Here is a 14,211-nt window from a genome sequence, read left to right as displayed (position 1 = left end):
TTGTGAGAGCCCTTAGTGGAGAATAAGGAATGATCCTGCTGAAATTCAGGCAGCTCTCACTGACTGACTGCAGTTCTCCCTCCTGCTTTGACAACACGCTGCAGAAAGCGGTGGAGGGTTCAAGGGGAAATGCACGAGTAAGAAAAGCTGCACAAGGCTGAAGTACCAAAGTTTTCACTCTTTTCAACAGCAATTTTTGCCCACTGACTTCTCCCCTGGAGAGGCTGGGAGGTGGAAGGTATTGCAGCCTTCACAGGCTTAGAGGCTTCCACAACCTGAGACGGGCTCACTCCGCAAGGCCTGGAGGAGAAGTCCCCTGATAGAACGTAGCACAGGCCAGTACCAGCACCACTAGCTGCAGCTAAAATAAAACAGCGACGCAGGTTCTGGGTGACCGCAGCTCAGGGCGTCGTCACCCAGTCCCTCAGCACCACTGGGAACACCTGTCCCTACCACCGAGGCAGACATACCGTCAACAGTCACTACACTGGTTTTGTGGGAAAGAACTTTATTGAGCTAAAGGCTGTACAACTCAATCCTTCTTCGCAGCAGCTTTCCTCATGGCTGCCAAGACATTACTGAGCTCCTCCCGCTTTCGCTTGGCTCGAATGTGAGTGCCAACCTGTAGGGGAGAGAGCAGCGCAGTCAGTGTTCATCCCCAGAGAGGGCAGATGGCATTTCTTGGCTGTTTCAGGCATTTGCTGCAGATGCTTTACTCAAAAACCATGCAGAAGTCCTGGTAAACACGGACTCAAATCCCCCCCACCTCAACTGGTCAGCCAGGAGCCTCTTGCCATCGCATCTCTGTAGTCCTTCTACGAGGAATTGCCTGAGGCAAGGTAGGAGCTGCTTTCGGCTCCCATGGCTGCCCTCAGTGAGCCCCATTTCAAGTCACCTGGTTAATGGCACCCACCCTCTGTCAGTATTGCTCTCCGCTTCCCTGCACCAGATTTTTAAAAATTGCACAGCGAGCCTGGATTAGTGCAGCTCAGGGCCTTTTTGGCAAAGTACCCTCACATGCATCTCCCGCTCTCCCACCCAACCCAAGGAGTGTTCCCTCCACGCCTTCGGATTAGACCAATAACTTCCCAAACAACTGAGAAATAAGTAATTAGATCGCAAAGTAACCCGAGAGAAGGACAGAAAACAGTTGACTAGAGCAGTTTCTGCCACCATCATCAAGATGTCGGATTGACCCACCCGCTTCTTTATGAACTTCAGAGCACGTTTATCTTTGGAAACCTTCAGCAATTCCATGGCACGTCTCTCGTAGGGTGCGAAGCCACAGACTTCCCTGATCATGTCTCGCACAAACTTGGTGTGTTTGGTCAGGCGCTAGAGGAAGGGAGGGAAAAAAATACATGAATCACAATGAATGTAAGCGCTAATGTGCCCTGGCTGGGCTGCGAAGGGCCGTGGCAAGCTCTGGGCTAAGGCCCCAAACCAGCTTAGGCTGTTGGCATGTCTCAAGCGCATGCGATCCCCTGGCAGGTGCTGGGCAGCACAGCGATGCTGGTGAGATGCGCTAGCCTTTTTGTTTTACCCACAGCACTGGGTGTTTTGCACGTTTGCATGCACCAGCGTTTTTAGAAAAAGCGGGACCATTACGTGTCCAGGCTGTGCATTACTATGCATCTCAAACACCACAGTTAAACACAACATTTAATCAAAGCGGGATAAAAGATGCAAACTGAATTAATCTCTTGCATTAACACGCACATTCATTGAACCCGGATAATTCCCAATGTTTGCCATTACCGGGCAGTTTTATGGGGTACACCACTTGTTGCTACCAGGAGCAGCAGGCTGGGAGGGCCTTCAGACGTCACCCAGCCAATTTTCTATTTCCCTGCTAATTTGATTTAAACTGGTTGAAACGCATCTGTCTTATTCCTCTACTACAGATGGCTCCACCACCCGTTCTCCTTCAACCAGCTCTTTCACCCCACAGTCACCTTCACAGATTTAATATCTTCCGTAATTTAAGCTCCGGCTCCGTGTGTAAAATCGCCAGCTTTCTCAACCCTCAAAACGCTGGGCTCTCCTGCAGGTTTTCTGTCGGTCCCAGCCACAGAATTATACACTCATAGAATCTGTCACCGCAGCCCAGGGCCCGACAGCGCTCCACAGCTAACGGGGGGACCCGCAAACCGCGTCCTTCTGCAGCGCCCACCCCGCACCGAGTCGCTCCGCGCTTCCACTTCAGCCTTGGGCTTAGGCGGGAAAGCAGCGGCCGCCGACGGACGCCCAGCGCCCTCCCCAGCTCCGCGCTGCCGGCTCCCCCGCGGCCGCGCCGTCCCGGGGCGGTGCGCGGGGTCGGACCCTTCCCGCGGGACGCGGATGGCGGCGGCGGCGCCCGGGGCCGCGGCGGACAAACGACACGGCCGCGAAAGGAGGCGCGCGGCCCCGGAGCGGCAGGGCCTGCCCGAACCTCCGGAGGAAGACCCGGCCCGGCCCTCGCTCGCCCAGTACTTACCCCGCGGCGGCGGCACTGCCTCGGCTTGGACACGTTCTTCGTCACCTTGTAGCCCTTGTTGAGGCCCACGGCCATGGGGTAGCGGATCGCCATGGCTGCGGGGAGAGAGCGCTCAGCCCCGCCGCGGATGGAGGCGGATGGAGCCCAGGTCCCGGCCCCCGCCTGCCGCTGCGCTGATGGCGCCGCACCGGAAGGAAGGGGCGCGCGCGGAGCGCCGGGACGGCGCCTCTTCCGGCCCGCCCAGGCGGGGCGCGCGGGGCGCGCGGGGCCGGGGTGCCGCGAGCCGCTGATGTCACGCTCAGCGGCGACATGGCTGACTTACTTCAGGGTTGCGCAGGCCTGGGCGCTCGGCGGCGTTGCGCACATCCAGCTTATCGTATGGATACAGTGAGGCCGCACGCATTCTACCGATATAATACGTATTCGTTCTCATCTACATAAGTTATATAATGATACTGCGCCATCCTTGGCGTCACTTCAGATCCTTCCATGCACTCGCTCCTTTTTTCAGGGTCTTCGGTGATCTTGATAGATGAAGTATCCTGACCCTTGTTACATAAAAACAAAGCTGTTTTCTCTTAGTGACTCTCATTTTTCTTCTAAAAAGGAACGCTTGTCATTAATTAAATGACTGAGCTGATGGCCCTAGCCTTAGATTAACAATGCTTAATCAAAAAGGAAGGAGTCTAGATCGATGCTAACTAATCACATACGATCCCCCTCAGAGTCACGGTGACTAAACATGTGCAACACTCCTTAGATTCAAGGGGGGGGTTGTTCTCTTACATCACCAGCACCGGGGGGTCACTGGCACCTGGGGGGGCCCGGCAAGACGCTCATTTAGTGTCCAATGGGGCAGGTGAGGCTAAAGCTGCTCTAAGAATCATAAAACCATGGAATGTCCTGAGCTGGAAGGGACCCACAAGGATCATATCCTACTAGAATATCCTACCTATATCACCAGTGCTCCGCGCTGGGGCGGCCTCACCTCGAGCGCTGTGGGCAGCGTTGGGCACCGCAGGACATTGAGGGTATAAAGCTACTGGAGAGTGTCCAGAGGAGGCCACGGGGCTGGGGAAGGGTTTAGAGGGGAAACCGTACGAGGAGCGGCTGGAGTCCCTGGGGTTGTTCAGCTGGAGCAGAGGGGGCCGAGGGCAGCCTCATGGCGCTCTGCAGCCCCCTCCCGAGGGCAGGAGGAGGGGCAGGGCTGGTCTCTGCTCTCTGGTGACCAACGCCAGGCCCCGAGGGAAGGGCAGGGAGATGTGCCAGGGGAGGGTTAGGCTGGGCATTAGGGAAAGGTCCTTCCCCCAGAGGGTGGTGGAGCCCTGGAAGAGGCTCCCCAGGGAGGCATCACGGCACCAGCCTGGCGATATTCCAGAAGCGCTTGGCCAAGGCCCTCAGAGACACGGTGTGAATTTGGGGTGTCCTGTGAAGGGACAGGAGCTGGGCTCGATGGTCCCTGAGGGTCCCTCCCAGCTCAGGACGTTCCATGATTCTATCATCCCATGAAAGCTGGCATTGGCGAGGGCAGAGGGGCCTTGGCACCCCATGAGCGTGCCCGCCCTGGGAGGGAGCATGGCTGTTCTTCGCCAGCGGGGATTTGTGAGGACAAGAAGACAAAACAAGTGTAGGAGGAATTCTATTTCTGCAGGTCCATGAACATGAAGCACACACAAATACAAACATTAGACCTGCCCTGCGATGGGACTTGATGTCTGGACACCAAAACTGCTAAGGGGTATCGCCGTAGAAGCAGGCCATAGGCCAGACCCTGCTTGCGGCTAAGCCAAGGTCTTACAGATTTTTCTCCCACAAATTAAAACTTCTGTATTGCTTGGCCATGATTCGTCCACATCGGATAGACAAATCAAAAGAAACAGATTAAACTATTTTGTTGAAATGAAAGAGACTGGATTTTTCTTGCCTGTGACACATGGGCATACAAATCCTTACCTCTGACATGAAGAACAGAGGCAAACGTTGTTCAACCCAATGAACTGCTTTCTGCTTTCAAAGGCAATTCCTTTTAATTTCTTAACATTGAAAATACTGAACTGAAAATAGAAAATTAATTAAAAATTTGAAAATCTTGACTTTTTAAACAAATTACAGATTTTTACATCTTGCTGTTAGACACACTGTAGTATTAGTCTTTGCAGAACTTGTTCCTGCCATACCAGGGCAGTTTTCCCAAGTACCTCACAAAGCCTCATTGGACTCTCTGTCACCCAGCTCATGGCAGATTCAAGCAGTGAGGAATATTCATCCCTCAGACAGTGAAACGGGTCTAGCTCTAATGCTTTTCTCCACAGGAGGGCAGAATATTGACAGACATTTGCAGGGTGAAGACGCCTGTCCTATACAGACAAAAGGAAACCCCAGCCTGCTTCACTCCAACATTTCTGAAAGTCAAGCAAAAAAAAATTAGGAGTGCCGAATTTTTTGTCTGCACCTCTAAAATCAACCCAAGTTTGATGTAATCTTTGCTAATGAGATCGCTCATACGGGGCAGCTGAAGGTCCACCCATCCACAAGCTGTGGTTTTCCTTCAGGAGCTGCCCCGTGCCCCAGGTTGGAGAAGGAGGTGTCGCCTCTCCTGCCACTGCCCTTGTGTCAAGGCAGCTGCTCACATCAGCCCTGGGTGTGCAAAGAAGGGGATCCTGCCTGCGTTGTCCCTGTGACCACCTTCAGGCACGGTGCCCCTGAAATAAACACTTGCCTGGAGGAGGAGCAGGAGGCTGCTGCTTTCTGCTGCGAGCACGAAGCACCCAGCAGAGTGTGCTGTGGACATGGGGCTCTTCCCCCACTAGCCTGGCTATTGCCGTGTTCCACTCACACCACCTTCTTTTCAAAGGTGCAAACACATAGATCTACAGTTCCCAAACTCATCTTGGGTTTCTCCTCATTTTACCTTCCTATTCTTCATTGAACACCTCCCCCCCACCAAAACACTGCCTTTCGCCCAAGAAAAGGTTCTTTCACACCCTTTGCCTCCCATCATTGCCTTCACAAGTCTCTACTAGAAAATCCAGTTTTTCAGTTCCCAGAAGCTTTTGCCCCATTCCAACAGTGGTAAATGCCTTCTCCCACACTCCCAGCATTTGCAAATGGCTTGCATCTCAGCTGAATTTCCCCCTTTCTTTGAATTCTGCATTAAGTCCTCACACACTTTGCCTTACTACTTTCCCAAAGCTGTTACGAGCGAAGACCCCATCAGGTGAGCACAGGAGGGAGAGAAAAGGGAGATAAGGTAAAGGATTGGGGCTGAAGGAAGGTGAAGGTGATTAGGGCTGAATCAGAACCCCATGTTGGGACACGCTGGCTCTGCTGGGAAGGAGGTGGGGTCCTGGTGGGCAATAGCCTGAGCATCTGCAGTGTATCCTGGTTGTGGTGAATGTACTGGACTGTATTAACAGAAGTGCCCTGGGTAGGTTAAAGGACACGACTGTTCCTTCTACTCAGCACTTATTAGATCACACCTGGAGTACTGTGTCCAGCCTCAGGCCTCGCAGTGCAGGGAAAACATTGATAAAATGGAATGAGTTCAGAGGAGGGCCGTGCAGAGGTTTGAGGACTGGAGCATATGTCCTGTGAGGAGCATGGAAGGAATGGGGCTTTTTCAGTGTGAAGGAGAAGCAGAAGTGAGCTGAGATGTGAAGCAGCCACGTGAATTTCTGATTAACCAATGGAGATGAAGGAGTATAAGAACGATCCATCCCAGCGTGTCAGAAGTTGAGCAGGTACAGCAGGAGGCCAGGCTGGCTGAATGGGGAGTTCTGGATTGAGTTTAAATGCAAAAATGAAGAGCACGGAGGATGGAAGCAGCATTGAGCTACCCAAGAGACATGCACAAACATTGCACGGACATGCAGGGACAGAACTGGAAAAGCCAGAGTTCAGCTGGACTTGGCTGAAGACCAAGAGAAGGAGGAAAAGCTCAGAATGTGAAACCTTGCCCTTCTCCCATCTGCTCGAGGTTTATAAAGAGAGAGCCATTCTCTGCCACAAGATAGAGGAGATTTATCTTAGTGTCCCTCCTCTTTTCCAAGTACAGAATCAGGACAAGCCATGATCCACCTCAGAGAGATGCAGGATACGCAGCTGAATGATGATGTATTGGTCCCCATCATCTTCTGACCTGAAGCTCATCCTGCTCACTGCAGAGGTTCGGACCTTCAAGGCAAGCAGCCAAATCAGGTCCAAAGTCATCTGCACCCACCCATTTCACTGCATCTCTCTTTCAGCCAGCCCCCTGCATGCTGCCACGGCCAAAAAGCCACATTTCTGAGATCCACCTCTTACAACCATGGAAAGGCAGAGCTCCCTTCCCTCCTGCTGGGGAAGCCAGAATTCCCAGAAGGTCACTGTGGAGCCTATGCCCACTAACAAACTGCTGTTACACTGGATTAAATATGCTCTCACAGGATGTTCTCCCATAGCTGACACAGTGGTGGAGTAATTCCACGGATGAAAGTAATTGCCTCCCCAGAAGTGAGGAGGACAATCAGGATCTGTAGCCTATCACTGTCACTTCACCTTCCTGTCTTACCCCTCCTTAGCCAAGGCCTTGCAAGATGCAGGTGTTTGCATTTGCCAAGATCCAGCCGTGTTTTTCTGCCAGATGGCTTCTAGCGAGCAGCATGCGTCACCCTGTGAGCCAGCAGACCCAGGGGGCTGGTAGGTCTGGGCATCAGGAAGGCAAGGAGGAGAAAGGCTCAGCCTCATGCCTAAATCCAGGCCATTTTAAATTCAGAGGCTTATGTTAATTAACAAAAATTTACACAGCAAACAGTGTGAAAGCACTTCAGCACTATTCCCATAGGTAGCCAGAGGCCTTTCCTTTGAGCTGAGACCTTATTGCTTTCAGTGCACTGTTTTTTTTCTGGACGTGTCCCTTCCCCAGTGCACCCTGGCTGTCCCGCTGGAGGCTTCTGCACCTCAAACACCTGAAAGCCCCACTCACTTCTGCAAGGCTGTTTGGTTCTGCGCTGAGGTCTGCTCTGTGCTTCATTAGCTCAACTCCACATGTTCACGGAGGGTGTTTCCCCAAGTGATGGAGCCTCACTGTCTTCCAGGAAATAACTACTCACAACAGCAACCAGAAAAAATCCCAGCACAGGGTTTGTCATATGCAATATTTCTGCAACTGCGGTCCTCGCAATCAGGGATGGAAATAACCCCATGCACCAAAGTAGAACAGGGCTCTGAAAAGAGGATGTGGGGACAGCAGAAGCGATAGCATCTCTCTCTGCCAGCTAAGAAGTGGCTGTGGCTGTCAGACACAGAAACTTGTGACGATGAGCAAGGCCCACCTCACAGGCACACAGTGCTATGCTGGCGCTGCCTGCGCGCTTGGTAGTAGTTGCCACAGCTCCACGGTGCTCTTTGGAGGGAGCAGGAGGGAGCAAGGGAAGGTGTCTATCCAGCCTCTCTGCTGGTGAGATGCTGGTGGTGGAAGAGTCCCTGGTGTGTAACGGGGCTGTTCCAGGGAGCAATCAGGGCCAAACCAAGGTAGTCCTTCCTCGCTTAAGCTTCCTGGGAGGGAAGTGAAGGGCACTGCAGAGTCCCCACTGCCACCTCTTTTAATAAAAACAGCCCTCTCCCACTGGAATGACTCCACTCCCTTTGGATGCTTTGTCTCCCTCCTACGTAGTGTTTGCCAAGCAAGCCTCGGCACAGGGCAACGTGCTGCATCAGTCTCAGCCCAGCCAGGCTAAACTCTGACTGCCTTCTGCCAGACAGTTACCACATTGCTCACTGTCTCTCTCAGAGTTTTAAAGCCCTGCTTTGAGACAATCAGAGCCTCTAACCACTTGCTTTGGTGGTGGTTTATTAGGTAGGTTTAAGCATATTTTTAAACAAAACACTGCTTTGCACATCATAGGGAAATTTTCACATTGGTCCTTAGTTCTTCCAGCTGAAGTAGTTTGAACCTGACTTTAAAGAAAACTGTGGTCTTGGTAACTAAACTGGGGTCCAGCCAACATCTCCCAGAAGCTTTTGGAAACTTGCAATACTTTCCACAGCAAAATTGCAAACCAACAGCCTCTATCACCAGGAGAGGAAACAGTAGGCCAAATCCTTCTCCTACATCACCCTGTAAGCAAGGGCACCACGGCACCACTCAAGCCGTGGTCTCCCCTCTGAAGCAGCACACGTGCTGCTTCACGGACAGACATGCATGGAGAAGCCACAAAAACTGCCCTCCTGAGAAAGGCAGGCGACCCTGCAACAGTTCAGCTATCACTGCGTGTAACATCAACGAACAGGGAAGGCTACGTGTATTTCTAATGTTATGCTTTGTGCAAAGGCTTCTTTTATAGCACAGGCGCACTGCTAAAACTGTCACCCATGCTGCCACAGAGCGTCATCTGTTCCCGAGTCCACCTGCTCCAGGAAAAACTGGAAAACAACCCCTGCCTGTTCCTTGGAGCTTCTGCTGAGATGGTTCTCGTCCACCTGGCTGGTCCAACTGCCTGCTCTGCCTGAGCAGAGGAACCATCTGCAGCTGCCAGTTCAGGCAGGCTTCTTCCATCTGCTGAAGGGAAAGATTTAACCCTTCTGGGGCTGCACTGGGGCTTACATGGCTTGGGTTTTATAGTCTGGGCTAATCTACTTCACCTCTGTTGCCGTGCAAAGGAATGCCTTAATTTTGTATCCACTTCTGCCATCAGAGGAACCTCAGCTTTGGTCTTCCTTGTAAGTTGCTCGTCACTTCCAAGTGAAAGGGATATACTTGGGTCAACAACCTTTATTTCTGTGATTGAGAAGCAAATTTCCTGCCTTCCTGTAGGGAACCACATAGAGGAGGACCTCAGCTTCCCCTGCAGCTGCTGTACTGGTGTATCATGTGCTGCTTCTCCTCTGTGCCAGAGCACCTTTCAGTATGGCCACAGTGACTTACCTTCCTTTCCTACTTGCTGCTGTTGCTGGGGATGGAAAGGTTTCACCCTTATCAGGTGGGAAAGGCCATTTACAGCCCTATAGATTTCCCTCAGAATTAGCCACTTGGGACAAATGCAACCACCATTTGAGATATTGCTGCCTTTTAAAAGATACCCAGTGTTTTGCAGTGGCTGAGTGCCATATAGATACGAATGGCTTCCATGGGGATGGGCACATGTCCAAGTTCCTTGGTGGGCCAGCTGAGTCCCACTGCAGGCACAAGGGAGAAGGCTGGATGGTGTGGTTGGGGCAGCGAGGGTGCATTGCCCCTTTGGGCAGCACTGGGAGGCCAGATGAGCTCAGCCCAAACATCAGTTTGTGCTGGTGGAGTCTTAGGCTGTCCCAGCTATGAGGAGCCTCTTGGAGGGAGGCCGAAGCCCAGACTGCCATCTCAGTGGAGCCTGTGAGGACGTCAAGGTTCAGGCAGAGGTTTGGAGCTGGCCCTCATTTCTAGTTCAGTGGGTGCTTGCCCCTCCATGCCTTTACCTGGACATGCCATTCTGGAATGGGAGGAACACTGCTCCAGGAGTGTTGTCCCAGCTGTTGAAAGGAAAGGTGGGGTGAGGTGCTCAGTCTGTGGCATGAACAAGAGGCACGGGCAGCAGTCACAGCCAGCGGTCAGGACAATTGCTACAAACTGCTGTGCCCCGTGCGGGTGGATGCGTGTAAGTGCTACAGGGGACAGACACATGTCCCAGGTGGCAGAGTGCCTGTGCGAAGGTGACCCCAAGGTGATCTGCAAGCAAGCCCTGGTGCTTCTGGTTAGAGCAGCTAGCTGGCACTATCTGTGGTTGGACACTGCCTGCCCAGACCTGTCCCACTAAGCAAGGGCATGTCTCTTACCCACCTCAAGAGGGATTTAATGGGCATGCCCTGGTGGAAGCGAGAAGGGCTGCCGAGCATAGAGGCTCCCCTTTATTTCTCCAGTGACACCATTCCAGAGGAGCAGCTGCATGTGAGCTAGCTCTCAGCTGTGCTGTCTGCTTGCACTGTATGCCACCAGACAGCTACGAAGCATTTTTACATGGCTGATCTCGTGACACAGCATGTTTAGCAAATGCTTAGAGCTCTAACATTTCCCACTCCTTGCTTGCATGGATGGATTACCTGCCAATGCTTTATCCTTGGAGGCTGGGGACATCTGCAGAGTCCAGGGCACACCTGTGACCTCCTGCAGGGCAGGGAGCAGCCACTGGTCACAAAGGTCTTCAGGCCAAAGGAAGCCAGAAAAGCAGCAAGAACGATGCAAGGGTTGAAGAAAATGGGAGAACTGCAAGGAGGGAGGGCCTTCCCAAATTGAGTTCTTTTGGAAGAAGACACACCAACAGTCCAAGGATTGCAGGGACAACCCTGCAAGGCTGTTTCCTGAGAAGAAGAGAACTCTTTGAATTAAAAAGCAAACTTGTGTAGAGACAGAGCAAAGGCAAAGGGCTAAGCAGTCATAGTGCCCATGGGTGGCCCATATGAGTGTAGATCCTTCACACAGGATTTTCTCCTTGGGGGAATCCTGCTTTCTGGTCATGCAGCTAAAGATGTTCAGAGGTTACTGAGGTGCCCAGTCGCTAGACTGGAAAGACTCCTAGCCTGGCTCTTTGCCACCTGTAGGGTGGAGGTATTCTCTCCTCTGGCCTCAGGCCAGTCCTGCAGACCCAACCAGTGCCACTTGGAAACTGGGTGGGGTGGCCACTGAACGAGAACCACAGACTGAGTATCATAAAAATGTATTTTCTTAGCAGGAGAGGCACCGTGGGTGGGTAGTGATTTCTGTTCTGCAACATGCAGACATGACAGGCTTGCACAGGTCAGAGCTTCTGCCCCTCTAGACCAGTTCAGACCAGCGCAACACAGGCAGGGGAAAGAGGATACTCACTTCCAGCCATCAGCATGCTGACTCCTGCAAGTGGCGGTTCCTCTACATGATGTCAGCCATGCATGTGGTCCCCTACACAGGCACATCACTGACTTAACTCTTTACTGCTTTTTAAATTAAACTGACAGTATAAGCTGCCAATGGCCTCACTACCTGCGTAACCCCACGCCAATCTCTCTGCCTTCCTCCGTACCTGAGGCCATTTAGCAGTTTGCCGTTTCCTAGCACTCATCAGACTCCCACTTGAAATGGGTTATAAAAACGTAAACCCAGCAACAGCTGCATAATGGTTTATCAACTGTTTCTTTATTATCCAGCAGATCTCAGATTAATCTCACTGGTTACAGCAGAGCTGACAGAGGCCAGGTCTCACATATCAGGCAGGTGCTTTCAGGTAGATCACTCTCCAAGACAACCACCAAAGGGGTGTTAGACCCAAGCAGGCATCAAGAACACATCCCCATGTGCCACGGGGTTTGCACACATCTGCACTGGGCTGTGTACACTGCGGCAGGGCGATTACGCCTGAGGCTAGCATCTCTGTTAGCAGTGTGAGTAAATCCCCAGAGAGTGATGAACCCCTGGGTCATTTATGATGGCAGCATCACAGGCCCCTTCAGAGCACTGTCGCCTCTACTGAGAGTGACAGAGGCGGACACCATGCTGGTAAACCGACGCAATCTTTCCTGATGTACTGAGGGAGAACTGGCCTCGTCTCTTTGGTGCATGGAAAGAACTGTCAGATAGTGAATTCATGTCATTTATTAGCTCTCTGCAGGTTGGGAAGCTCACCACTTTGAACTCACCAGTTATTTCGCTGGATTCCATGGAGTTATATATGATCTTTTGCACTCGAGGGAGCTCAGAGGTTCAGTCAGAGCAGGCCCAGCTTTTAAATTCCTGTCCTTGGGTGTGTTACCTGCCAAGGAACGACATCTCTCCAGACCCCACTGTGTAATGGCCCCAGCCTTTCCAGCAGGTGGAACTGCGTACATACTGCACCACGCAGGGCCAAGCTGAAGCTGATTTTCCTTTTATATGCAAGATTTCTGCAGATGCTGTAAAACAAATTAAATCCTACAAAGCTATGATATTCCCATACCCAGAAATGAGGTTTACCAGTGTTGAGGTAGCCTGTATCTCCATCAACCCAGAGCTTCTCCTCATTTGCTGTAGCTCCTGTTCACTCCATACAGGCAAATCTCTTTCACAGCTGCCCAAAACATCTGATCCTTGCACCTATCCACCCAGACCCACCCACAGTGTGCTGGTGGTAGAGAAAGAAGGGACGTGATGCCACTGGCCTTCAAAATTTCGTACACAGCACAGGCTGCAGCAGGCAGGATAGGGCAGGGGCTCTACTGTTTTGTACAGCCAGGCACCAAACTCAAGACAGCAAATAGCCTCCTGTTGTAGGTTCATGGCTAGTCAGAGCTGTCCCTCATGTTAAGCACATGCAGCTCCAGCACAAGTGCTCCAGCATTTCACTGGTGTCACCAGCTGTGGACTGGAAAATTGTTTTCTAGTGAGACAGAGGCATTGATAGGACCTGAAAGCCAGGTCCTCCAAGCTAGTCCATGATGCTGAAGACATACAGACATTAATGGAGTAATCTTCACGGTCATCTTAATTTTGTTGCAGGATAAATCTTGATAAATTACCCTTTGTAAAATACTTTGAGATCTTGGGTGGAGCACACTCTGGAATTGCAGAAAGCATTCCTTTCATCTCCGTTATTAATCAAGTAATATGCACAGGAGAGATTGACCCCATGCACATACCTCTTTATCACCATAGACCTGTCTTCTCCCCTCTCACATACATTTACTCTGTAAACTTTACCGTCGACAGAGACTCTGTCTTAAGGAATCTCAGCACTCCCAGATGTATGCAGCGTTTCTCATGTTGTGGCACATGATGGACTAATTATCCTTCAAAGGGGAGCCAAAGGTTTCTGCTTTCACTTTTCTTTGCTAAAAGCTGAGCTCTAACACACTGGGGTGTGCTTGTTCGTTTAACAGAATAGAATTGAAAACTTAACCCATGCCCAGTGAGACCTTAACAGAGGCTGAGCCAGCCTGGCCAGACGTGAGGTACATAACAGGTTACTGCAGCTGCTGGAGGAAAATATGTAAATCGCTCTATGGTGATGGGCACTGAGCCAGCTGCAGTTGGTCTGCAGATTTGAAAATCAGGCGCCAAATGGTTGCTTTGAAAAAAACACTGGGTTTGTTTTCATTAGCGTTTGAGTTCATCGCCAGATTTTATATAACAACAGCACGGGGGTCTGAGCACCGCACGCGCCCCTCCCACAGCTCTACTGGAGTAGCAATGATCTAAGTGAGTCCCAGCAGAGCTGGGATTGCTCCTGGCTGATAAAGCAAGCTTTGTGAACTCAGAGGAACTGCATTTCAGAGCCAGTCCCCACCCTACTCCACTACACTGTCCAAAGTGCCAAATGGCTAAAAGATGAGGGGCTTGCCTGTGTTACGAGGGAATCTGAACTCCACGGAGCTCTGAGAACCTGGGGCTACCTTGGCAGGCTGCATAGGAATCTTTTATCTTTGGACCCCTAAAAGTATAACTTGAATGAAATTCAGCTCTGCATGTGAAAGTCAGACTCATAGTGTCATTAAAGGTGGTATGAATTATCTCTTCCTTGATCTTAGATGAGTTTTGCTGTTTACCTATATAAACAGCAGCTAGTTATGCACACGAACGCCCACTGCTCCATCTCCACAGACTCCAGGGCTGCCGGCAGCCTGACTAGAAGGAAATCGTGATATTGTTTCTACCTGGCCACCTCATCTGTTTTCAGTAGTATTTTCACAGCATTTTATTGCCAAGAAATCTGTCTTCCTGTTGCTTTGGAAGAATTCCTGAGCTATGGGGAGCAAGTGAGAGGAAGACTCAGTAGCTA

General features: G+C 51.4%; 1 protein-coding gene across 1 annotated transcript; it reads right to left on the bottom strand.

Moving 5' to 3' along the window:
- Positions 1-491: 491 nt before the first annotated feature.
- RPL36 (ribosomal protein L36) lies at positions 492-2,683 on the bottom strand. The gene is made up of 3 exons (XM_064469978.1): positions 2,477-2,683; positions 1,201-1,335; positions 492-622 (listed from the first exon to the last, which is right to left on the bottom strand). The coding sequence occupies exons 1-3, from the start codon at positions 2,567-2,569 to the stop codon at positions 533-535; spliced, it is 318 nt and encodes a 105-aa protein (XP_064326048.1). The 5' UTR covers positions 2,570-2,683; the 3' UTR covers positions 492-532.
- Positions 2,684-14,211: the final 11,528 nt, after the last annotated feature.

The sequence above is a fragment of the Phalacrocorax carbo genome, chromosome 19, assembly GCF_963921805.1.
Source record: "Phalacrocorax carbo chromosome 19, bPhaCar2.1, whole genome shotgun sequence".
NCBI classification, from domain to species: Eukaryota; Metazoa; Chordata; class Aves; order Suliformes; family Phalacrocoracidae; genus Phalacrocorax; species Phalacrocorax carbo.
Note: the sequence above shows the minus strand (reverse complement) of the source record. Positions and strands in the feature narration are given on the sequence as shown.